Raw genomic sequence first — 25788 nt, forward strand, 5'->3', positions numbered from 1 at the left:
ACCACTGAATATGGACAAGCCAAGAGAAGAATCATCTGATGATGAGCTCCTTCATCAACAATGGTCAATCAGTCCCAGCCCAAAATGACAGCTGCCACCCCTGAAATTTGTAGGTCCCACTAGCGAGGAAATCATACTGCAGACTGGGCACCTGGTGTCGGGTATGCAGGGAGATGCAGCCCATCCACAAAGTTTTGCACTTCTTCCACTGAGTCAGACATGTGCGTTTCCTCCTGATTTTGTATTTTCAGTCGGGCTGGGAAAAAGACTGCAAACCTGATTTTCACAACATACAAAATAGCTAATGGAGCAAAGGCTCGACGCTTTTGAGAGACTCCTGCGGAGTAGTCCTGAAAGCAAAGTATCTTGTGATTATGATAAGTAAAAGATGTGCCATTTCAGATTGTTTGAAGTATGGCACTCTTGTGGGTTAACTTTTAGTATAACCACTCTAGGCTTCCCATTCACTGCTTGCCATGCTCCCAGTCGGTGTGCCCGCTCCACCCGGAAGGAGCCCCAATGATAAGTGAGATTCAGCTCCTTAGGGATCCAACCTTCCAAGAACTCCCTGAGCTTCCTCTCTAGAAGAGACTCCAGCAGCCTGAGATTGCTCCGTTGAGCATGATTTTCTAGATCCTCCAATTTTTCTTGGCATGCCTTAAGCTTCATCTGCATGTGGGAGTGAGTACCCTCCATCGTGTGTACTCTGCCTTCCAGGTCTCCGAGACGTTGCTGATACTGATTGACATCTTTAGTGAGCCCCTCCAGGGTATCCTGAAACTTTCACAGCGTTTCCGTTAATGGTGAAAGGCGCTTGTCGAGCAGTAATTCCATGTGAGTAATCACCTCTGCTGCCACTTCAGAGACTCAGGCCGAGCTCAGCGAGGGACTTGCTGGGCTTGAAGGCACCACTATCTTGTCTTCCGGGATCTGTGCACCTTCTTTCCCTTTCCTCAAGTTCTTCGAGGTCATGATTTGGGAAAAGGTGTTAGGACCCCTCTCCTTAACACGTAATGCATTTTCTGCGTTGTCCAGGAAGTCGATTATATAATGATATCAGGGCTTACTTGGGTAGCGTAGCAGGAGAAGATCTGACTAGCGTCTTCCCCTGATTTTTTACCAAAGAATTTAACATTTTAAAATGTTTCAGTTGTTTATGATGTTTTTGAAGGTGGTACTGTTGCATGAGCAGTTTCTGAGCACAGGCATTCAACCCATGTTTACTATACAGTCACTGAAGAAAGATGTGTGGAGTGCCTTGGGGTTCGGTTCTGAGCCCAGATCTGTTCAGCATTTCTTTCCTCATTTAAATAAGACACTGTTTAGCTTCTTGCTTATAGAACTCACAAGTATAAGCAAATAAGCAGCATAACATCTATCCAGCATTGACACATTAAACATCAATTATTCAGGAATCAAAATTAACCCCTGGATACTTCTTCCTCCACCCCCTCCCCCCGCCCATCCAATTTGCTTGATTTCACCACTCTTTCTTCATCAGGGGAATCATCCGATTTGCTTTCGTTCTGGACCCACTTGAATTGGTGATCATTGTAATCTTTTTCCCATCCTGAAAAATGTGTCTAAGTACTTACAGTGAAACAGCAACCAGCAAACCAAATCCTTTATATATGCATACAGGCTTTCATTCTGCTCCAGAATTTATTCCTTAGTCCTCTCCATCTCAAACCCCTGTTCTACTTTCTTTACTGTCTTCAGTGGTGCATATGTGCTCTTCTCCTACCTTTTAGAGGGGGTCAGGTTAGCATGGGAGCAGAGGTGATGAGCCAAATATATAATAAAGCTACATTAAAGATTTTCTGTGTGGGCTGGCCTGAATTGGAACCTAGTTCTAAAGGTGGGTGAGTCAGAGTCAGCAGATCTATGAGGAGTTTGAGACCCATGGAATGGCTGACCACGCCAAGTGTAGCAGGCACTGCAAGTCCTGTGAGAGCCACTGCTCAAATGTCAACATGGCTAATCGATGCTGCGCATGTGAGGAGGAGCTGTAGACAGAAGCACTTGAGGACCCAAGGGAGTTATTTAAGTTCTCTGAGGACAAGCAGGATGTGGGTATTGCCACATGTGGGTGACTTCATCTGATGGACCTTGTCAGGGACACTACCTAGTGTTCTGTTTCTAGAAGCTTTTAGTAGCTCCGTATGCGTTTGTGCATGAACCTTCCTGCCTGCCTCATGCTTGTGGGACCACCAATTGTCTTTCTGCAGGGCTAAGAGGATGGTTTTTGTCTGTGTTCTCAGCGTGGTTTTTTTCCTCCCTGCATTTTGGCTGCTTCTTGTGAAGTAGCACAAGGCCTTTTCCCTCTTTTTCATTTACTTTGTCCCCTTATTTTTAGTATTTTCAGCCTTTTAATGTTTCCTTCCTTTTCTGTGGCTTGCAGTCTGCTTTGGCCTGAGCTCCTGGCCAGAATCCCCCCTCCCCACTATTGAGCTGTATGATTTTGCTTTGGCTAAAATCCGCCCTTTTCTTTACGAGCACTCTACCAAAACCCTCATCCACACCCTTGTCACCTCTCGTTTAGACTAATGCAATCTGCTTCTTGCTGGCCTCCCACTTAGTCACCTCTCCCCTCTCCAATCGGTTCAAAACTCTGCTGCCTCTCGTCTTCCGCCAGGGTCGCTTTACTCATACTACCCCTCTCTTCAAGTCGCTTCACTGGCTCCCTATCCGTTTTCGCATTCTGTTCAAACTTCTTCTACTAACCTATAAATGTACTCACTCTGCTGCTCCCCAATATCTCGCCACACTCGTCCTTCCCTACACCCCTTCCCATGCACTCCGCTCCATGGATAAATCCTTCTTATCTGTTCCCTTCTCCACTACTGCCAACTCCAGACTTTGCGCCTTCTGTCTCGCTACACCCTACGCCTGGAATAAACTTCCTGAGACCCTACGTCTTGCCCCATCCTTGGCCACCTTTAAATCTAGACTGAAAGCCCACCTCTTTAACATTGCTTTTGACTCGTAACCACTTGTATCCACTCGCTTCCACCTACCCTCCTCTCCTCCTTCCTGTACACATTAATTGATTTGATTTGCTTACTTTATTTTTTGTCTATTAGACTGTAAGCTCTTTGAGCAGGGACTGTCTTTCTTCTTTGGCTATTTGTAATTTAAATTCTCCTGGGCTATTTCAGCTTCTACCATAATTCCTGCATTGAAATATTCTAACTTCTGCGTTTTGCTGTTGAAGTTATGTCAAAATTATGTATTTTTAAGTAACTATCCGCTTTTTTCTAAGTTCTAGTTCAAAAGCTTATTTTTCTCCTTTTTAAAGGTTGGTGCCAGCAACCTAGTTTAACTCTTAAGGTGACATCTATCCTTTTGGAATAACTTCCCATTTCCCTAAATTTGTCTCTTTTCCTAACAAATTTAAATTTCTCTTACCTGCACCATCATCTCTTCGAGATTCCAGAACTCTGCCTGCTTCTTGGTTCTGTGTGTGAAATGAGGAAGATTTCTTAGAACAGGACTCAACAAATTTTCATTAAATCTAGGAGCCAGCCCAAAAACTTAGGAACCAGTTTGAAAGATCTTTCCTGTGTCTCCTTTTCCACCCTTCCAGCATTGTCCTCAGTGAAATTTGGGTGGTGGAATCCCCTCCCAGATTAGCAGTAGCTCCTTTAGAAATTGACTTACTAAGATTTTCTTTTTTCCTATTTTGTGCCTGTGGGCAAAGAAATTTTAGTGAATCAGTTCATTAAGGTTGCCTCTGTTAACTGCAAAGTTAATAGTCTCTCTTCCCTAAACATGCTGTCAGCAGTTTCACAGCACCCTCTATATAGGTGAAGCAGAGGCAGTTGCTTTGTTGTTTCACCTATAACCTGAGTCCCCATCAGTTTCTCTCTCATACCCCCTTCTCAAAGCCTTCGTCCAGTCTGTCCGTATTTCTCATGCCCCCTTCTCACAGCCTTCATCCAGTCTGTCCGTCTTTCTCATGCCCCCTTCTCACAGCCTTCATCCAGTCTGTCCGTCTTTCTCATACCCCCTTCTCTTAGCCTTCATCCAGTCTGTCCGTCTTTCTCATAGCCCCTTCTCACAGCCTTCATCCAGTCTGTCTTTCTCATACCCTCTTCTCACAGCCTTCATCCAGTCCGTCTTTCTCATACCCCCTTCTCACAGCCTTCATCCAGTCTGTCCGTCTTTCTCATACCCCCTTCTCACAGCCTTCATCCAGTCTGTCCGTCTTTCTCATACCCCCTTCTCACAGCCTTCATCCAGTCTGTCCGTCTTTCTCATACCCCCTTCTCACAGCCTTCATCCACTCTGTCCGTCTTTCTCATACCCCCTTCTCACAGCCTTCATCCACTCTGTCCGTCTTTCTCATACCCCCTTCTCACAGCCTTCATCCACTCTGTCCGTCTTTCTCATACCCCCTTCTCACAGCCTTCATCCACTCTGTCCGTCTTTCTCATACCCCCTTCTCACAGCCTTCATCCACTCTGTCCGTCTTTCTCATACCCCCTTCTCACAGCCTTCATCCACTCTGTCCGTCTTTCTCATACCCCCTTCTCACAGCCTTCATCCACTCTGTCCGTCTTTCTCATACCCCCTTCTCACAGCCTTCATCCACTCTGTCCGTCTTTCTCATACCCTCTTCTCACAGCCTTCATCCACTCTGTTCGTCTTTCTCATACCCTCTTCTCACAGTCTTCATCCAGTCTGTCCGTCTTTCTCAAACCCCCTTTTCACAGCCTTCATCTAGTCTGTCCGTCTCTCTTATATCCCCTTCTCACAGCCTTCATCCAGTCTCTCTTGTGCCCCGTGCTGCCTGAAACTGCTTCTTTCACCCTGCATGGCAATTGGGCTCTGCGTATACGAGCTGTGCAGTGCAGGAAGTTGGGGAAGTCAAGGTTTCAAGTCCCGTGAGACGATTTGAACCCCCTGCACCGCGCGACTCAAGTATATGCAGAGCCCTATCGTTGTGCAGGGCTGAGAAGCAGTTTGAGGCAGTGCTGCGGAAGGAAAAATAAATATCGTGGTTATGAAATCCCAGGCACCAGGATGAAATTTCTAGGTGCCACGGTGGCCTGGCACCTGGGATTTGTCGAGCCCTGTTTTATAATGTTGCCTTGGAGGTTCTGGACTTCAGCTTTCTACCTTAAAGTCTAAATTTGTCTTCCAGAACCCTCCTCCTACATTTTCCTATTTTGTTGGTACCCACAATTTATTAAAACAGCCAGCTCTTCTCCAACACTTTGTAAACTCAGTGTGACTCTCTGTGAATAGTTGGAAGATAGTAATTTGCTTCATATAAATTTGACTGAAATTGAGTTTGTGACTCTGATTTCATGCATGCATGTATGTATTGCTGATATTTGGTGTGTGTGTTGGGATAGGACTGTGTTTGTGTGCTAGACTGAGGTGATAAACAGATGGGCACAGGTTGGATGTCATGTCTCCTTTACCTTGTATACTCAGCACACCTAACTCTTCTGTAGGTGAAAGTATAGTAGTCCGTCACATTTCAGCAAGGCCATCAGGATGCTTTGTGTTAAGAATTCATTGCTCCCCAGAGCTAAATTTGGATGCTCCCATTCATCTTACTTAAGTCTCCAATCTTTTATCTACTGGTAATGATGTCTTCATAACCCATGCCTGGATAGCTGAGCCATCCAGGCCAACGATATATATTCCTTTCAAACAAGACATTAAAGAAATCTCCAACGAAATCAACCAAAGTCTACACATCATGAACACCTGGGCAGATGCATTTCGATTGAAACTGAACGCAGAAAAAACTCAATGCCTCATACTTACCTCCCAATACAACACGAAGAAATTTATCGCTATTAACACACCTAAATTAAATCTGCCAATCTCAGAAACTTTAAAAATCCTTGGAGTCACGATTGACCGCCACCTAACACTTGAGACTCACGCGAACAACACAACCAAAAAGATGTTCTACTCCATGTGGAAACTGAAAAGAATAAGACCATTCTTTCCAAGATCTGTCTTCCGCAGCCTAGTGCAATCACTCGTACTCAGTCATCTGGACTACTGCAACTCACTATACTCAGGCTGCAAAAAGCAAATACTGAGGAAACTTCAAACAGCCCAGAATACAGCAGCCAGACTCATCTTCGGAAAACCAAAATACGAAAGTGCAAAACCCTTACGTGAGAAACTACACTGGCTCCCACTCAGGGAACGTATCACTTTTAAAGTATGCACCTTAGTTCACAAAATCATTCACGGCGAAGCCCCTGCATACATGTCTGATTTAATAAACCTGCCACCCAGAAACGCTAAAAGATCATCCCAAACTTTCCTCAATCTCCACTTCCCTAATTGCAAAGGCATAAAATACAAAGTACTGCACGCATCAACCTTCTCTTATATGAGCATGCAATTCTGGAACACAATACCACGCAACCTGAAAATGATCTACGAATTAACCGACTTCCGCAAACTATTGAAGACTCATCTCTTTGATAAAACTTATCACAAGGATCAAAACACATGAAGTCCATACACACTAATAGAAATGCATCAATACACTCTCTTCTGAATTCTCTTCCCCTGTATTTTCACCACACTTAAAACTCTACTCACAGATAAAATTGTTATACCTGAATGTTCTCTCGCTATTGTTCTATCGCCCTATTATTTTCCCATTGTTACATTCCACTGCTATATTCCCCTAATGATATTTTGACCTTGTCTCCCCATAACTCTTCATAATGTAACCCATAATCGAACTGTAACAAATTGTATTGCCATCATTTACAATGTATTGTAAGCCACACTGAGCCCGCAAATAGGTGGGAAAATGTGGGATACAAATGCAATAAATAAATAAATAAAACCAGAAACCTTTACTGTATACTTCTTTGCTAGATTTCAAAAATAAAAAAGAAACTGGTTATGTTGACTAAGACTTGTAGACAGTATCAAAAAAAATCCTAGCACAATACATTATGCAAGCAGAGATTGTAAGATACTTTACTTTTCCTTACAGGTAAATGAAGATGATGATGATGCAGAAGAGAGCAAATCCAAAAAGGTTCGAAAAAAGGCAGCCTATGCTGGGGGTTTGGTTCTGGAGCCAAAAGTTGGTAAGATCTGAAATACAACTGTCTGACATGGTCTTCTTTCTGATTTGAAATGTACTCAGGGATTGTCTTATGATCATGCATAATGTGATGTGTGTGTGTGTATATATATATATATGTATACATTTTTAAATTATAATCGTTTAATAATATTAGCAAAGATCAAAGAAAGTAAAAAAACACTTGTCTTAAAAAAAAATCACTCAAGTCCACTTTCTTGGGATCCAAGATTAAATGAGATTTTTAGGAAAATAAAATTAGAAGTAGCACTACCTAACGTGTCGAAACATGCTTCACATATAATCTAATGAGAGAGCTCATTTCCATTGGAGTCTGCCACAATCGTCAAGGATTCTCCTAATAGTCTTTTAGTTTCCAAAAAAGCTATAAGATGGGAAAGTTCAAAGAAAACACTTCATAGACTTGTATCTTATGATGCATTTGCAAGGATATCTTAAAGAAAGTAGCACAAATCTGAAGAACACCTGGTCTCAGAAGTATAAATTGCCTTTGATGCTTCTCTGTATCCCTAGAAATGTTGGGAAAAATTCTGATCTAGAGTCCCCAAAATAACTTTTCCTTATTTTTAAAATATATCTTCATTAAGCAATCAGTATCGGGGGCAAGTGCCATTGTAGTGATTAAAGTTGTAGTAATGGCATGTCTGTGTCTGAAGACTCCAGTATAGCAGAGCCATCCAAACTGGATGTGTGTTGATCCAAATTTTGTTGAACAGGTATTTTAGATGGTAAATAATACATTCAAGAAACGGAAGGTAAATCCTCTAACTCCAGAATTTCTTTCAAATAACGCTTCAACATGTCTCAAGGACCAATGGTAAAAATCTGGGGAAAATTCAGAAAACTGAGATTGTTGCATCTAGAATAATTCTCAAGTGATTCTCATCTATTTCTCAGGCTCCCAATACCTAGTCTAATTGTAGTTTGCAGTGATTGAATCACAGGTCTTTTTCAAGGTTCTCAACTCGATTAATCACATATTAAGTCAGAAGAATGATCTGTTTTCACCTCCAGCTTATGAACATTTTGCTCCAACACCTGCACTTGAGGCCATAACATCTTGCCCAGATCAGCAATCAACTTCAAGATAATATCCAGGGTCACATCAGCTGGGTTTACTAAGAACAAATAATGGCAGAGTCATCATAGATTCCTCTTGAATACTGCCCAACTCTTTTCTGGTTTCTTCTTTTCCATTGCTGGAAAATGCCGGCAGGCTCTTCAGAGGAGTCTACTGAAGCAGAATCCCTGCTGCCGCTAGCAAGTTGTTCATACCCCTTGTGCAAGACAGGACTCCAAGCACTCTCAGGCCTGGATACAGTCATTCCATAAGTGATGAACTGCTTCTTCACGGCTGAGGGGGAAGTGCTCTCTGGGGGCTCAGAGTATCATCAAACCTTAGAGACACCAAAGACGTCTGGTGTTTTAAGTGGGTGACTTCTTGACATTTCTTGTGAAGATCCAGTTCTTCTCACAAATATGTCCATAGGTCTAGAAGTGGAGACTAGCCATTGCTAAGAGGTCAGAGCAGAGGACTTGCCTCTATGCTTCAGCATAGCAAGAAAAGTCATATAGGAAGTAGGAAGAGCAAAAAACACATCCAGTACGTACTGCCATCTTGGATCCGTGTAGCCATGTTTTGTTTTTTTATAAATTTAGAATACATTCTTACAAGCAAGCTAACTTGCAACATAATTAGGGTATTCATACAGGGAAAAAAAAGAACACATTAAAGATGGATAATATATACTTTGAAGACCCTCTGTTAGCCCTTAAAGTGGGTGGAACAGTTCAAATACAGAAGGAGAAGAAATGTAAGGAAAACACTGAAATGAAAATATATGTAAGTCAGGGCATCGCCCACTCACCTGAATGGTCTCTGTAGTGTCACAGCTAAAATAACATGTTGTTCACCTGTCTTGTTACATTGTAAAACGAGTATGTGTCCATAAAACAAACAAAAAGCCAAAACCACAAATATTTCCCAAATTGAATACATAAGTAGATTTGTTAATTTGGTTTCTACTTTTTTCATTTTTTTAAATAAAGTGATCACATGGTCTTATTTCAGCTTACACCACCTTCAGGAGGTAAAATACATAATATTTGTTATAAAAATGTTAAATTAATTGAGAATAGATGCATCACTTAAAAGGGAAAATAGAATGTGATAAAATTATATACATTTGAAGGTCACAAAAATTTGCTATTTAAATAATGATTTGACAACAACATATTGACAAATACATACCAGACTATTGCAGAACCATAACTTATGCCCATTAGGTAGAAATCACCTTTTTTAAGAGTTCACATCACAATCCACCCTAATAAGTTTATGAACTGCTAAAATGAGCAGTTTAGATGAGAGACCAGATGTAAAGTACAAAATCATTTGGTGAATTAGATGAGTAGCTAAACTGAAGGCAAATTATTTGTAAGACTGAGTAACATATGAGGAACTGGTCTAAATTACATGGTGTGCAGCAGACTGATCCCAAGTGAGGAGTGAGTGGGATAATCAATCACCCCATGTATTTAAACAGTTAAGAGAAGAGCCAGGCTTTCACCTGGTTTCTGAAGGAGAGGTAGTCTTGAGTTTGGCATATAAGACTGAATTCCAGAGTATGGGGGATACTCCTGTGAAGGCTCGCTGGACAGTATCGCATTGTGAAATTTTTTTGACAATGGTACAGATACAATCAACGAATATCTACCCTTCAGAAAAATGTTGAAAGCCCATCTCTTCAAGCAAGCTTACCGAAACGACCCGACTTAAATTTACAACCCACCCGCACGACTCCTGCTTCGACGATGATCATGTTTTAGACCATGTCTCCCAAGCTCCTTCATGCTCATCCCCCTAGTCTTTTCTTTACCTTCCTCCCTATACCACATCCCTCCCAATCTCTTTTCTTCTGCTTATCCTACCTTTGTTGCACCTTTCTATGTTCAACCCACATATTTTTAAGGCCTATTACTATGTTTACTACAGTTTGTAATATTCTCCTTACAAATCTTTGTAATTCCATTTACTATGTAAGCTGCATTGAACCTGCTATGTGTGGGAAAGCGTGGGGTACAAATGTAATAAAATAAATAAATAATAGTGATGCTCCTTCAGAGGACCTTCGAAGCCTTGAAGGTGTGTAGAGGGCTAAGTTATTATTTAGGTACTCTGGCCCATTTTGCGGGTGTGTTTGCAAGGAAGCCAAGGCATCAAAAGTGTGTGTGATCGTCTATAATGTATTCACATTAAGTAGAGAAAAATGACTTATTTAATGGCACGAACCTTGAAGCATTCTTTCTGTTTCAGGTTTCTACGACAAATTCATTTTGCTTCTGGACTTCAACAGTTTGTACCCATCCATCATTCAAGAGTTCAACATCTGCTTCACCACCGTGCAGAGGGTGGCTTCATACTCACGGAAGGTAGCAGAGGTTTGTGGTTTGTACCAATATCCTCAGGGCTTCATTTACTGATTTTTGTAAGCTGCTCCGTATGGGTACTATGCAGTCTTCAGCACTGCTAGAGCAGCAGTGTGGAGAGAATGGAGAGCAGTGCATTTCCATGGTGCATTTTTCTTTCTGTTCTCAGCGGTTCCAGTAGTTCTAGGAACAACACTTGCTTTCTCTCTTTTTTTCTTTTTTTCCCTTCCTTCCTCTTCTGTTTTAAAGCATACCAGTGTATTTCACCTGTACATGACTCCTTACATGACTCCTAACCTTTTACCTTATAGAAATATGTAAATTAAAATTTAGTTTCTTTTGAAAAACATTAATTTATTTTGGTGGTACGCCTACTATTGATAAAAATAGAAGTAGACAAAATTGGAGATGATTTGCTTGTAGCATCTGCCATTCCTTCTGAGCTGGTTGAATGATCACTGCTTGGGGTGGGGGTGTAGAGGGTAGAAATGAGAGAGAGCTTGGATAGTCATGAGTGGTGACTGTTGTCTCGATGTGTCCCTTGTGAGCTGTTCAGTGTATCAGTGAACCAAGAAGGGAGTCGACTGAGCAAAGCACAGGAACAAACTGCTGGGAAACTAACTCACATCTGTATTTTATACTGGTGCAGGATTGTTGACGACTTATAAATATTTGTTATACTTCCTTATCTGGTAGATAGGCCAAGGCAGTTGACAAGGTTAAGCCTGAAGTACAGAATTCATAGAGCAGCTTCACTGATCATTTGTAATATTAGGTGACACAAGTACTCTTTAAGAAGATGATACCGGCAACTGCAGACAAGCTCGGCAGTCTCTCTTCTCAAGGTCTCTGCTTTATTGTTTTGCTCAGGTAGACAGCTTCAACTCTTGACTGTTTAATAGTAACTTCTCTTTCTCTGTGGTTTAATTTGACTGTATACCCTTAAATTTCACAAAAAACCCCCAGAACTGTGTATTCTGTTAATGAAGGCTTTATCTTATTCGCTTTGTCAGAACACCTATCCTTAGAGGTGAGGTGCGAGCTTCATTTTCCAAGGAAACTTCTGTTACTTTAGCACCACTTAACAAGATCTTAAGAAAATTGTTTAATATCACCCTTCCTTTTCTGTTGTAAGTCATAATGTAAGAAGACTGTTAACGTACCATTTTTAAAAAAAAAAAATCATGCCACTAATGGCCTTGCTTTTCCTAGCACTATACAGCTGACGGTTCTAATAAGCCTGCAGAAATAAGCTTTACTCGAGAATTGCTTGAGAACACTTAACTGCCATTTGTTACTTTAGTTTGGAAATGAAGGAAGTAAAGTTTTCTCTCAGCGTGTGGTAATCATTTGTTACAAAAGGTTAGCATGAGTTACCCTTGTGTTTTTGGATTATGATTAAATCTTGCTTGTGGCACAATTTCCATAGAAACGGTGCACATCTTTAAAAAAACCCCACAACAAATCCCCAGGGTCATTACTAGTCAGATTTGCGCCTTTGAGAGTAGAAGGCCAGCCAGAGCAACTTGAAGGTGGTTTGTTTGTAACATTTAATACAGACTGCCACCGATTAGTTGCAGAAAAAAACAGCATGTGAGAGGGAGACATTTTCACAGCACAATTTGTGACTGATTGACTTTATAAGGAGCGTAATGGAGCTCACCCTGAAGTGAGCAGTGTTTTGCATGGAGATTCCAGGCCGCCACGGTGAGCAAAAGTTACAAAATATTTCAGGGCCCCTGTGTACTTTTCAGAGTAGTGCAGACAGGCCAGGTGAAACCTGCATTTTCCAAACTCTCAGATGGAAACCAGCTTGTCTCTTATTGCTGATGTAGGAAGAAGAGCAGGATGAAATCCCAGAGTTGCCAAATCCTGACCTGGACTTAGGCATTTTGCCTCGAGAGATCCGGAAGCTGGTGGAGAGGAGGCAGCAAGTGAAGCAGTTGATGAAACAGGCAGACTTGAATCCTGACCACCTATTACAGGTAGGGTTTGAGGCTCACGCAGCTTAGCACTGAAGACATATAAACCCACAACATTGCAAATTTTGAGTAGTCCATAGAAGAGACCTGCATAGGTGTGGCAAGACAAAAAAAAAACCACACTTAATTTCACTGAGGACATATTTAGGCTTTGCCAGTTTAAAAGCATTGAGGTCTGCATTCAGTGTTGTGGCTGCAGTTTGATTATAAGAGTAATTTTATAAAGCATTTCGGTATGCAAAGCATGTTTTACATGTAGAAGAGAGCTCTTACATATGCGCATAAAAAGCAGGTATGTGAAAGATAGCACTTAGGTTTATGTGGACCAAGCATAGACATTCCTGGGGGCATAATTTGAATAGAGCTACAATGTCAACATGTATTTTATAAGATATGCCACTACGTGAATAGTACTTTAGAGCAGAAATTTATGCTGTACTGGGCTGATTCTTTTTGGCAACTTTGTAAAGGCACCATAGATACCTATGTTTGAAAGGCACCCTGGCCCCCCTCCCCAGTCTAATTTTAATGTGTAAACTATGTCGTCATTGAAAATCCATGTAGAACTTCAGACACTTAGGCTAGATGTTGGATAAGTTATACATTAAGCAGCAGAATTTTGGCATATTTGCCGTACTCCAATCATATCCCTTTTTCATATGAATATTTGGCTATTCTGTAAAAAAAAAATGGCCACATTTCTGTGGAACTGCCAGAAACTAAAAATAAATACAGAAATTATTTTGAATATTGGCCTTATTGTTAATAGCAAGAGTTTTTTTTCCCCCCTTGGTGTATTAGAAGAATGATTAAAGTACAACTTTAGCAGAATCATAACTGAGATGACATTCTAAAAATGTTACTGTGCTTATTATTATTATTATTTTTTTTTTTTGGGGGGGGGGGGGGGGTTGACTTTGTGATGCTCTGCTTTAGGTATTTCTCTCTTGACATTGGTAAAGTCCTGCAGTCACTAGGTTCTGCTTGGCTACACAGAAATAAAGGCCAGATGAAACCTCTTATCTCATACATTTGTGACTAGCTTCTACAGCCATGGTCCCTTCTCTATTCTACTAGACCAGTCCAGAGGTGTGGGTTAATGACAGCCTACCAGCAGATAGAGATGCAACATAACTTTTTCACTGATGACATCACTAGAATAAGGGGTGGTGTAGCCCTGGAACCTGCTAGGATTCCAGGAGATGGTAATGTATTTTCAACTAGTGCAGCAAGATGACTGGACAGACTCACTGAGGCCCAGGCTGCAGGCTATGCTGTAGGGTTGATCAGGATCTGGGAATTGGTGCTCTGAAGAATTGGTCTGTAAATGTGGCTCCTGAATGAGCTGTTCCTTCATTTTTGTGGGTTGGGGAAACACTTTCAGTTCAGTGCCCTTTCTTTTGGCCTTGTCATGGCTTAAGGACCTTCTCCAAGGTAATGGTGGGGTTGATGGATTTCCTTCATATGGAGGGCATAACTGTATGATTGGCTGATTCACCCAACACAAGTCCAGTTTTGGAGGGGTTGGCCTGATTGTGATCTATGTTGTAAACAGCCTAGCCTTCTCTCCTCTCAGTTCCTTAGTTACGTCGGGGCTGTTTTACCACCAGGATGGTCAGTATCTTCTGAAATCAGCAGTATGTGGTCATTTTACTCTTCTAGTTGTGTTTTATTCTGAGCCAGCTCTCAAGCTGGGGGACTATATCTATCTTCTGGGATTCATGGTGACAACCTTGAACTTAGGTGTCCTGGGCATGAGCTCTTACAAAGCCTCTGCTGTGGTCCCTTTTATCCTGTTGATCAGCCTAGATGCAGGACTTCAAGGTTCAACCTTTTCTGCCCTGTTTGGTTCAGAAAGGTCTAATGGAGTGTACTTCTCAGAATTTCATCAAAGGGTGGATCTGGAGGTTTCCATCTGGTTGATGGCTACCTCGTATGTGAGTCTAAGGGGTTTGGTGGGGGGGAAGGCACCTCCAGGGGTAGGTAGCATAGGGCTTTTGGTTGCAACAGGATGCTGTGTGGCCCATTGACAAGTTGCAGGCTAGAGCAATGTTTAACTCTAGTGTGTTTTCTTCTGCTTGAGAAGGGGGCAGATATCAGTGTCCTGTTTGAACAGTTGGTGGCATATGTCAATAAGCAAGAGGGCAATTATTTAACCTTCGGGGTAAATATTACCTAATAGAGTACAAATATTCTTACCCAACTCACAAAGTACTCACTATTTGCTTTTATAATAATACCTTTACTTGTAACCTTTATTCAGTTATAATCAGTGGATACATACAAACTTCACATATAACACAAAGCAACCCCAGTATTCCTTAACTACCAGCCCCTAAGTCACTCACATTCGCACATAGCCTTCATGTCTTATACAAATATTCACCTAAAGCAGTATGTTCTTGATTGCTACATACCCAAAAACATCATTTCATGACATGCCATATAACCTTTACTATACATTAGAGATGAATCTCAACACCCCACCCCACTGTGTTCAAACGCTTAACTGTCCATGTCCAACTCCTTCAGAGTTTGCTTGCAATCACATCATAAAATGATGATAGGAATGTTAAATGTCACCAAATCAACGATGAAAGCCTTTTCTTTCTCTGCTGTATTGGTACTTCCTGGTGGGATTGTAGCGTGGAGCTAGAGACAGGCTGCTGAGGAAACCACCAACGCGTCTGTTAAAATGTTCTTAACACATCCTGGTTCTCAATGCGAGACCGCATTTCATCAAAATCTTCCTCAGGAGAACCAAACCACGCAATCTGTAAATGCATATGTACTGTAACCAGGCGCCTCTCTTGTGCAGCCAAGGATAGAACAATCTCCTCCAGCCACAGGCTCCCGGTACAGTGAAGAAACAGATGTCCACCAGTAACTTCAATCTTAAGAACTTTTATTCCATGCATGTTTCTAGTACACAGTTCCAATAGCAGCATAGCACATACCAGGATTCAATACATGCTTACAGGCTCCAGTCTGGGCTCTTTATCCAGTGCACAATAAACAGTAATTCAATTCCCAAGACAAACAGTTCTTTCAGTTCATCATCACAGTTGTTACCAAGCAGCAGTTTCTACCTTCTATCCTCTACCTTCAGGAGAGTTCAATATTTTAGGGACTCCTTCTACCCAAGGGTTTTCCCCTGCATCAGCTTCACAGTGAATTCAATACTTTTAGGTCTTCCTCTCACCCAAGGAATCTCAGCCTGCTTCAGTACTTTAGGGTCCTCCCTGCCCAAGGATTTTCAGCCTTCAAATACTTCTCTCCTTCTGCTTCTCTCTCCGGAACTGAACTGAACTCCACTGCTGGGACTCCTTCCCACCTGCCTAATCAATCCCTGGCTTCAGCTACCACAACCAATCATTCTCCTTCCATTAGCTTCCTCACACACCCATACCAGCTGAGTTGAGCATTAGCCTAATGAGGAGCTCCTGCACACAGGGTTTCCTAGCTCTCTTTCCCCCTAGGGCCAGCCAATCTACACCCTGTCAGCTTACACCCATGTCTTCCCTGATTGCAGCTAGGAGTCCAGTCCGGGTTCTTCATCTCCCCCCTCTGGCTCCTTGCCTGCAATGCCTTCTGGGACTTGTATTTCAGACTGAAACTGCCTTAACCCAACTATCCTGGAGGTGACTTTATCACAGTACCAAATCCCAATTTAATCATATCCACTTTGTCAAATACATACATCTATCTATTACTTTATATGCAATATAAATCACTACCAAATCAATACTTGGCAGCTTACCCATGGGACTGCTCTCCAAGCCTGAGAGACCGGAAATGACGCCCTAACTTTCACTCATCTGAAATCCCTCTCAAATTAAATACCCTCTCATTGGCCCGCCCACTGCCATACGTCATAACCCTTACAACCATTGAACTTCAAGATTTAAACTGCCTGGGGCTACGGTATTCCACTGAAATATATACCGCTGTTCTATATTAAATAATAGACTGCTAACATCTTCACCCCGAGACGGTAAAGGAACTTGTATCAAACCCAAACATCTAAGGTCCTCCCTGTGTTTGTGTTCTACCCAATGGGAAACTAAAGGGACTTCCATTCTCAGATTTCTCAGATTGCTGATATGTTCAGCCAACCTATTTTTTAATTTCCTTTTAGAGTGCCCTATATAGTACTCGCTGCAGGGACACATAATGCAGTATACTATCCGTTCACTATTACAATTAGTAACAGATTGTAAATAAAAATACCTGTTGGTTCCTGGAATCCTAACTGCATTTGTAGTGATAGCGTATCTGCAGTACACACAAACACCACATGGAGAATGTTGACCCCCATATCTATATGTACTGGATCTTTTCAGCAATTCGCCTAAGTTAGATTTTCAGCGATAAGCTATCTTAGGATGTTCTTTAAATACCGGATGTACACTCATTACGTGCCAGTATTTATGTATGACCTGTCCGATCGCGGGGGCCTGGTGAGAAAACGGTAACACGCAAGCTAAGGGCTTGACCATTGACGTCTGTTTCGGAGATGATAACCACGATCTGTGAGCATAGCATGCCCTCTTATATGCATGCTTCAAAATATGCATAGGATACCTATGCCGAAAATCTAACTTAGGCTGACACCGAAGAGGAGCGCTCATGTGAGACAGATGAGGACCCACGGTACTTCTCAGAGAGGAGGAGTCCTATGGCATCTCATCTGATCCCTCCCCTCCACAGGAAAGAAGGAACTCTCCACCTGAGAGTCTTTCCTTCCCATCTTTTGTCAAGGAAATGGCGGCTGCCATTCCTATTCTTTTGGAAGTGGAGGATGAGCCAAGGGCTAAGATGTTAGAGGTCTTGAACTACAACTCTCCTCCTGGAGAGACTGTGATGGTCCTGCTTCACGAGATCTTGCGGAGTGTTCAAGGAAAAAAACTGGGAGTCCCCTCTGTTGGTCCCTGGCTTCCCAAGATTGACACCATATACTGGATTCAGTCTTCCCTCGGATTTGATAGGCCCCAATTGCTTCATCATTCCCTGACGGTAAAATTCACACTTTAAAAGGGCCAGGAGTTCTAGGGACTATGCTTCAGCACCCCTGGCAGAGTAGCTAGAACCCTGGACTCTTTTGAGCGAAAGATGTATTAGGCCTCTGTGCTCATTTCCCATATTCAGTTGTACCAGCTCTACACGAGCCTGTATGTGCGATCCTTGGTGCGTATTATGACTGTCTGATTTTGTAGACTGTCTCCTACTGGAGCAGGCTGATTCTGTTTGCCAGCTGGTCAAGCAGCAGAAGGCGTGTCGTAAGTTCATGGCCAGGGGCACCTGCAACACTTTTGATGTGGCGTCCAGGATTTCTGCTCAAAGTATAACAATGTGCAGACTCCCATGGCTGTGTCTCTCTGACTTGGACCTAGCAGACCAGCAGAGGTTGTCGGGTGCTGGGGGGGGGGGGATAATCTTGGGGAGGAGGAGGTCGCTGAAGCACACCGATTGCATCTCTCCCGCCGGACGCCTTCTGCAACTACCTCCTCATCTAGGAAGTTTTTCAGCAAGTCAAAGAGGGGTACTTACTACTCATAGAGGCGTAGGTACACCAGTTCTTCTCAGCAAGCTCGGCTCCAGCGCACTGATTCTCATCAATAGCGTGTTCCTAAGGCCCAGCCTGCTCCCCAGTCAAAGCAGGGAGCAAGTTATTGACTGGCTCCAGCAGAGCACAGCCGCAGTAAAAGTGATCATCCCGGACGAATTGCCGGTCAGGGGGGAGGCTGAAGTTTTTTCAATAAAGGTGGCCCCTTGTAACCTCTGACTAGTGGGTTCTCCGAATTCTCTGTCTCGGTTATACCCCATTGGTGGCAGAGACCATCAGATTGCCTACCGAGAGCACATCACTTCAGCTCTCAGCACATGCAGATATTTTCAGAGGAACTCGCTGCCCTTCTAAAGGCCCTGCAGTCAAACCTCTTCCACCATGGGAAGAAATGAAGGGATTCTATTCCAGGTACTTTCTTGTGCAAAAGAAAAGGGGTGAATGTGCCCCATCCTATACCTATCAGTCCTGAACAAATTCCTGGTCAAAAGTTCAAGATAATTTCCCTGGACACCTTTTCCTCATGATTCAGGAAAATGATTGGCTATGCTCTCTGGACTTGTTGGATGCTTACACTCACATCTCGATACTTCTAGCTCACAAGAATTATCTTTGATTTTGGCTGAGGGCTCAGCAGTTCCAGTACCGCATGTTGCTTTTTGGCCTTGCGTTGGTTCCCAGAGTTTTACTAGATGCCTAGCAGTAGTTGCAGTGTTGTTATAGTGTCAGTGCTCCCAGTTGAGTTCCTGACTGCGCTCAGTCTCAAGGAGACAGGCTTCTCTATCTGAGATACCTGAGGCTTTTCATTCTAGGGCAACAGTTTCAATTTCAGGCTATGCCCTTTGGACTAGCCATCTTCCATGTGTTCCCCTATCTGGGTGATTGGCTGATGATGAGCACGTCGAGGGATGGTGCTCAGGAGTCCATATGGAGAACTATTCAGGTGTGGAGCTACTAGGGTTCGTTTGAATTCAGGTCCAGTGAAAATGAGAGGGGATTTTCTTATTTTAGTTTTTTCCTTAAATCCACCTTTCTGTGGATTTACTGCTTTTGGATCCTCTAGGTCTAGTGTGGGCTATGTTTTAAGTTTTATTTTTAAATGTATATTACAGTTTCTTCTGTATATTAGTCTAAACAAGCACCGCGTCAAATCCTGAACTCCCTCCCACCGCCACCCGAACTGCTGCTGCTTTCTTATGTCTCTTCTTCTCTTCCCTTCCTCGTTCCCCGTGAGTCCTGCATCTCTCCTTCTCCCTTCCGCTGGCTATCCTCTGTAGCCCCAGGCCCCTGTACCTCTCTGGTAGTGGCAATTGAGACAGTTTTCCACCAACGTCGGAGCTGCTCTCTTCTCTGGAGCATCCCGCCTACTTTGATTCAACTTCCTGTTATACGCGTAGGCGGGATTCGTCTGAGAACAGGCCCCAATTCTGACGGAAAATTTCTTAATCATCGCCGCTGCTGGAGAGGTACAGGGGACTGGGGCTATGGAGGAGAGTTGGCAAGAGGGAGAGATGCAGGGCTCACTGGGAGTGGGGAAGAGAGACTTGATTGGAGGGGAGAGAAGTCAGACTGTTCAGGGGGTGGGCAGGCCTGGAAGAGAGAGGAAGAGACGTGGCACTCAAGTGGGGTGGGCAGGGCAGGGCAGGATTATTATTATTATTTATTGCATTTGTATCCCACATTATCCCACCTCTTTGCAGGCTCAATGTGGCTTACAATTCATCATGGATACTGGCAGTAGAAGAGAATGTACATTTGGTTCACAGAGGGTTAAGTGTTACATGGTAGTGAAATACATAATAGTGTTAGCAGACTTTGAAAGACAATTATGGAAGTTTTAAAGATAGTACAGTTACACATGTCGATCTTTGTGATATATCTTGTCGAAGAGAGAGGTTTTCAGTAGTTTTCAGAAATTGGTCCGTTCATAAGCCGTTTTCAGGTTCCGTAGCAGCGCAATCCAGAGCTGCGTGCTCGTATAGGAAAAGGTAGATGCGTGCATCAATTTGTATTTCAGACCTTTACACTTGGGAGGATGAAGATTAAGGAATGTGCGAGAAGATTTTTTTGCGTTCCTGGGTGGTAGTTCTATTAGGTCTGACATGTAGGCTGGGGCATTACCATGGATTATTTTATGGACTAGGGTGCAGAGTTTGAATGTGATGCGCTCATTTAGTGGGAGCCAGTGTAGTTTTTCTCATAGGGGTTTTGCGCTTTCGTATTTTGATGAGCCGAATATTAGTCTGGCTGCCATGTTCTGGGCTGTCTGGAGTTTTTTTAAGTATTTGCTCTTTGCAACCGGCGTAGAGTGAGTTACAGTAGTCCAGATGGCTGAGTACCAATGATTGTACCAGATTGTGGAAGACAGTCCTTGGAAAGAATGCTCTAACTCTTTTTAGTTTCCACATTGAATGAAACATCTTTTTAGTTATGTTTTTCGCATGATTCTCAAGTGTTAGGTGTCGATCAATGGTGACTCCAAGAATTTTTAGGGTGTCCGAAACTGGTAGATTTAGTTTTGGTATGTTAAAAGTGGTAAATTTATTCTTATTGTATTGCGAGGTGAGTACCAGACATTGGTTTTCTCTGCATTAAGTTTCAGCTGAAATGCATCTGCCCAGCAGGAGTTCATGATGTGTAGGCTTTGCGTGATTTCATTGGAGATTTCTCTTAGATCTTGTTTGAATGGTATGAAGATCGTTACATCATCAGCGTATATATATGGGTTTAGGTTCTGATTCGATAGTAGTTTGGCCAAGGGCGTCATCATTAGGTTTAATATGGTTGGTGAGAGGGGGGATCCCTGTGGAACTCCGCATTCAGGTGTCCATGTAGCTGATGTATGGGATAGTATGGGAAGAAGGGAAAAAAGAAGGGAGAAGCTGAATATGGGGAGACAAGGACAAAGAAAAGATGCTGGGCAGGGAGGAACATTGGGACAGGAAAAGGGGGAGGGGGAGACACGGGGGGGGGCAGAGGAATGTGTGTGGTGGGGGAGTAGAGAACTTTGGGGGGGGGGGGGGGGGTGGAGACCTATGGGGCGGGGGCTGGGGGTGCTACAAAGAATTGGACACTAAGGGTGCCGTGAACTGAAAAGTTTGGAAACCTCTGGTCTAAAACTTTAAAAAAAAAAAAAAAAAAAAATTATTTACACGTTTTCAAAGAAAATACAGTAACAACATACAAGATACAAATTCAACAATAACATCTCCACAAAACGAATTGCAGTAGTCGAATTTGGTGAGGACAAGGGATTGAACCAAAGTACGAAAGACAGATTTATAGAAAAATGGCCTCAATCTCTTTAGCTTCCAAAGTGAGTGAAAGACACTCGATTTCAACTTAGACTTGGTTTTCAAGGGTAAGGAAACAATCGTGACTCCCAAGATTTTCATTGATGACTCAAGGGAATAGTTTTTGTTCTTAATAAAAGTTACTAAGATTCATAGTATGGCGGGGGTTAATTATAATTAGAAATTTAGTTTTATCTGTATTAAGTTTTAGTTTGAAGTTAGAAGCCCATAATTCCATAAGTTTTATCCCTAGACTAATCATGTGAGTTATGTCAAGTAATTCCTTAGAGAACGGGATATAAAAGGTGACAGAAAAAACAAAAGAACGGAAGAAATCAAAAGGACCAGACTCAAGGATATAAAAAAGCCAAATTTATTGCACAAGACCCTACACGGTCCGTGTTTCGGCCAAAAAGGCCTTCCTCAGGGGTCTGTAAATTGGCTTATACAGTATCCTTATATTCATCCGAAGATGTATTCAAATTCGGGCAAATCTGCTGATGCTGTCCGAGCCGATGCCTGAACCATATGATCGAGATAGAAAAGGTGACATCATCATCATCATCATCATATATGTATGTCAAAAGACCATGTTTTTCTAAAAGATGACCAAGAGGTATCATCATAATGTTAAACAAGATTGGGGGGAAATCAAATCTCCCTGTGTCGTGGGATCTCAACATCGTTCTCACCCAGCTGATGAAAGCTTCTTTTGAGCCACTTGTTTCCTGTTATCTGATCTCGAAGGTCATGTTTTTGGTGGCTGTTAATTCAGCTCACAGGATCAGTGAGCTTCAGGTTCTGGTAGTGGATGCACGTTATACAAAGTTTCACCACAGCAGTGTAGTCCTCCACACGCACCTAAGTTCCTGCCTAAGGCTGTGTCGGGGTTCCATCTGAACCAGTTGGTTTGTTTTGCCAACATTCTTTCCCTGACCACATGCCCATCCTGGTGAGAGCGCACTGCACACCTTGGACTGCAAGCGAGCATTGGCTTTTTACCTGGAATGGACTAGGCCCTACAAATATTCCCCCCAGATTTTTGTTTCTTTTGATCCTAACAGGATGGGGGTCGCTATTTGGAAATGCACAATCTCTAATTGGCTGGCAGATTACATTTTTTTAACATATGCCCAGGCTGGGCTGATCCTTGAGGATCATATCAAGTTTCACAATGTCAGAGCCATGGCTGCATCGGTAGCCAACTTGCAGTCAGCCTCCATAGAAGAAATTTGCAAGGCTGCAATGTGGTCTTTAGACCACATATTTACATCACATTACTGTCTTGAGCAGGATACCCAATGCGACAGTCAGTTTGGACAGACAGTTCTGCAGAATTTTTTTTTGGGGGGGTCTAGAATCCAACTCTACCCTCCTAGTACCATTTTGTTCTGTTCCAGGCTGCACTCTCAGTTCAGGTTAATCTGTATTTTCCCCTGCCATTGCGAGGTCCAATTGACCAATGGTGGTGGTTTTCGGTGAGCCTGGTAGCTAGGGATTCTTTAATGTGAGAATTACAGGCCTGTTTGTCCTCGGAGAAAGCAAAGATACTTACCTGTAGCAGGTATTCTCCGAGGACAGCAGACTTTATATTCTCACATACCCTCCCATCTCCCCTTGGGGTTGTCTCCTTTTTTGGTTTGCCATAGTATTATATTGTTGATCTGCTCTCGCGGTGGGCAGGAAGACACACTCTTGTGCGCAGTTGAGCGCAATTCACTCTCCAAAGAGCTCTGTAAAGCTTGTTACAAGCTCTGGACTGGGCAACGCGGACTGTGCTATCCACATGTGAGATTATAAGGCCTGCTGTCCTCGGGGAATACCTGCCTACAGGTAAGTATCCGCTTTCCTTCTGTTTGTTTTAAAAGTGTTTCCATGTAACTTCATTGAGTGTCCCCTAGTCTTTGTAATTTTTGAAGAGTAAAACATCGATTCACTTCTACTTGTTCTATTCCACTCGGGATTTTGTAGACCTCAGTCATATCTCCCCTCAGCTGTCGCTTTTCCAAGCTGAAGAGCCCTAACCTCTTTAGCCTCTCCTCATATGCGAGGAGTTCTATCTCCTTTATCATTTTGGTCTCTGTTCTTTGAATCTTTTCTAATTCTGCTATATGTTTTTTGAGATACGGCGACCAAAATTGAACAAGGTGAGGTCACATCATGGAGCAATACAGAGGCATTACAGTATGCTTGGTCTTATTTACCAACTCTTTCCTCATTATTCCAAGCATCCTGTCTGCTTTTTTTATACTGCCACCGCACACTGGGCAAAATATTTCAGTGTATTGTCTACAATGACAGCTAGATCTTTTTCTTGGGTACTGACTCCTATTACTACTACCACTTAACTTTTCTAGAGCGCTACTAGGGTTACGCAGCACTGTACAGTTTAACACAGAAGGACAGTCCCTGCTCAAAGGACGAAATGTCAAGTTGGGGCAGTCTAGATTTCCTGAATAAGGTATGGTGGTTAGGTGCCAAAGGCGACATTGAAGAGGTGGGCTTTGAGCAAGGATTTGAAGATGGGCAGGGAGGGGGCCTGGCGAATGGGCTCAGGGAGTTTATTCCAAGCATGGGGTGAGGCGAGGCAGAAAGGGCGGAGCCTGGAGTTGGCGGTGGTGGAGAAGGGTACTGAAAGGAGGGATTTGTCGAGAGCGGAGGTTACGGGTAGGAATGTAGGGGGAGATGAGGGTAGAAAGGTAGGGAGGGGCCGCAGATCAAGTGCATTTGTAGGTTAGTAGGAGAAGCTTGAACTGTATGCGGTACCTAATCGGAAGCCAGTGAAGTGACTTGAAGAGAGGGGTGATATGAGTATATCGGTCCAGGTTGAAGATCAGACGTGCAGCAGAGTTCTGAATGGACTGAAGGGGGGATAGATGGCTAAGTGGGAGGCCAGTGAGGAGTAGGTTGCAGTAGTCAAGGCGAGAGATAATGAGAGTGGATGAGAGTTCGGGTGGTGTGCTCAGAGAGGAAAGGGCGAATTTTGCTAATGTTATAGAGGAAGAAGCGACAGGTCTTGGCTATCTGCTGGATATGCGTAGAGAAGGAGAGGGAGGAGTCGAAGATGACTCCAAGGTTGCGGGCAGATGACTCCGAGGTTGCGGGCAGATGAGACGGGGAGGATGAGGGTGTTATCAACTGAGATAGAGAGTGGAGGGAGAGGAGAAGTGGGTTTGGGTGGGAAGACAATAAGCTCGGGCTTGGCTATGTTCAGTTTCAGGTGGCGGTTGGACATCCAGGCAGCAATGTCGGATAAGAAGGCTGATACCTTGGCCTGGGTTTCCGCAGTGATGTCTGGTGTGGAGAGATAAAGCTGGGTGTCGTCGGCATAAAGATGATATTGGAAACCGTGAGATGAGATCAGGGAGCCTAGGGAAGAGGTGTAGATTGAAAAAAAAAGGAGGGGTCCAAGGACGGATCCCTGAGGAACTCCAACGGAGAGCGGGATGGGGGTGGAGGAAGAACCATGAGAATGTACTCTGAAGGTATGGTGGGAGAGATACGAGGAGAACCAGGAGAGGACAGAGCCCTACAACCCAAATGAGGTCAGTGTGGCAAGAAGTAAATTGTGATTGACAGTATCAAAAGCGGCGGATAGGTCGAGGAGGATGAGGATGGAGTAGTGGCCTTTGGATTTGGCAAGGAACAGGTCATTGCAGACTTTAGATAGTGCCGTTTCTGTCGAGTGAAGGGGGCGAAAGCCGGATTGAAGCGGATCGAGGATGGCATGAGAGGAGAGAAAATCAAGGCAACGGCTATGAAAGGCGCATTCAAGTGTCTTGGAGAGGAAGGGTAGGAGGGAAATTGGGCGGTAGTTGGAGGGACAGGTAGGGTCAAGTGCTGGTTTTTTGAGGAACGGTGTGACTACTGCATGCTTGAAGGTGTCAGGGACAGTTGCAGTGGAGAGAGAGAGAGGTTGAAGATATGACAGATGGGGAGGGGGGGGAGGTGACAGAAGGAGAGATGGTGTTGAGTAAGTTGGTGGGGATGGGGTCAGAGGAACAGGTGGTGCATTTCGAGGAGGAAAGAAGGTGGACCCTAGCATTAGGTAACTATGTTTCAGATTATTCTTTCCAATGAGGGGGTTAAAGGGTCCACCAAGAAAATTTCCAGTGCATCAAGCTATTATGGAATTAATCTTTGTGGAATTGGACTCCCCTGACACCGGTCTTTGGTTTGGTAGGGCTATGACTAGTTTATATCCTTTGCTTTCTGAGGAGAAAAAGATTTCAGCAGCTCAGGGTAGATACATTGGTGACTGCTATTACTAAAAAAAAAAACCAGCAACCCCAGTGATTCCAGTCAAAGGGGGTATAGCCCTTAAGGATCTCCAGGATCATAGAAAAGAAGCAGCCTTGAAACAAGCCTTTGATATGAGATCCTTGGGTCTCCAGGCTTCAGTTTCAAGCTCCTGTATTG

The 25788-nt window shown here is 43.3% G+C and overlaps 1 protein-coding gene across 2 annotated transcripts in view; it reads left to right on the top strand.

Annotated features, from left to right (window-relative positions):
* POLA1 (DNA polymerase alpha 1, catalytic subunit) overlaps positions 1 to 25788 on the top strand; it is a 782590-nt gene that overhangs the window by 128578 nt on the left and 628224 nt on the right. Inside the window, exons 23-25 of one of the 2 annotated variants that reach the window (XM_030202369.1) lie at positions 6986 to 7082; positions 10416 to 10540; positions 12364 to 12513. In XM_030202369.1, coding sequence (XP_030058229.1) covers positions 6986 to 7082; positions 10416 to 10540; positions 12364 to 12513 — 372 coding nt within the window. The remainder of the gene's footprint in view (positions 1 to 6985; positions 7083 to 10415; positions 10541 to 12363; positions 12514 to 25788) is intronic. The other variant, XM_030202370.1, reaches the window with a different exon arrangement.

This window comes from Microcaecilia unicolor, chromosome 4 (genome assembly GCF_901765095.1).
Source record: "Microcaecilia unicolor chromosome 4, aMicUni1.1, whole genome shotgun sequence".
Lineage (NCBI taxonomy): Eukaryota > Metazoa > Chordata > Amphibia > Gymnophiona > Siphonopidae > Microcaecilia > Microcaecilia unicolor.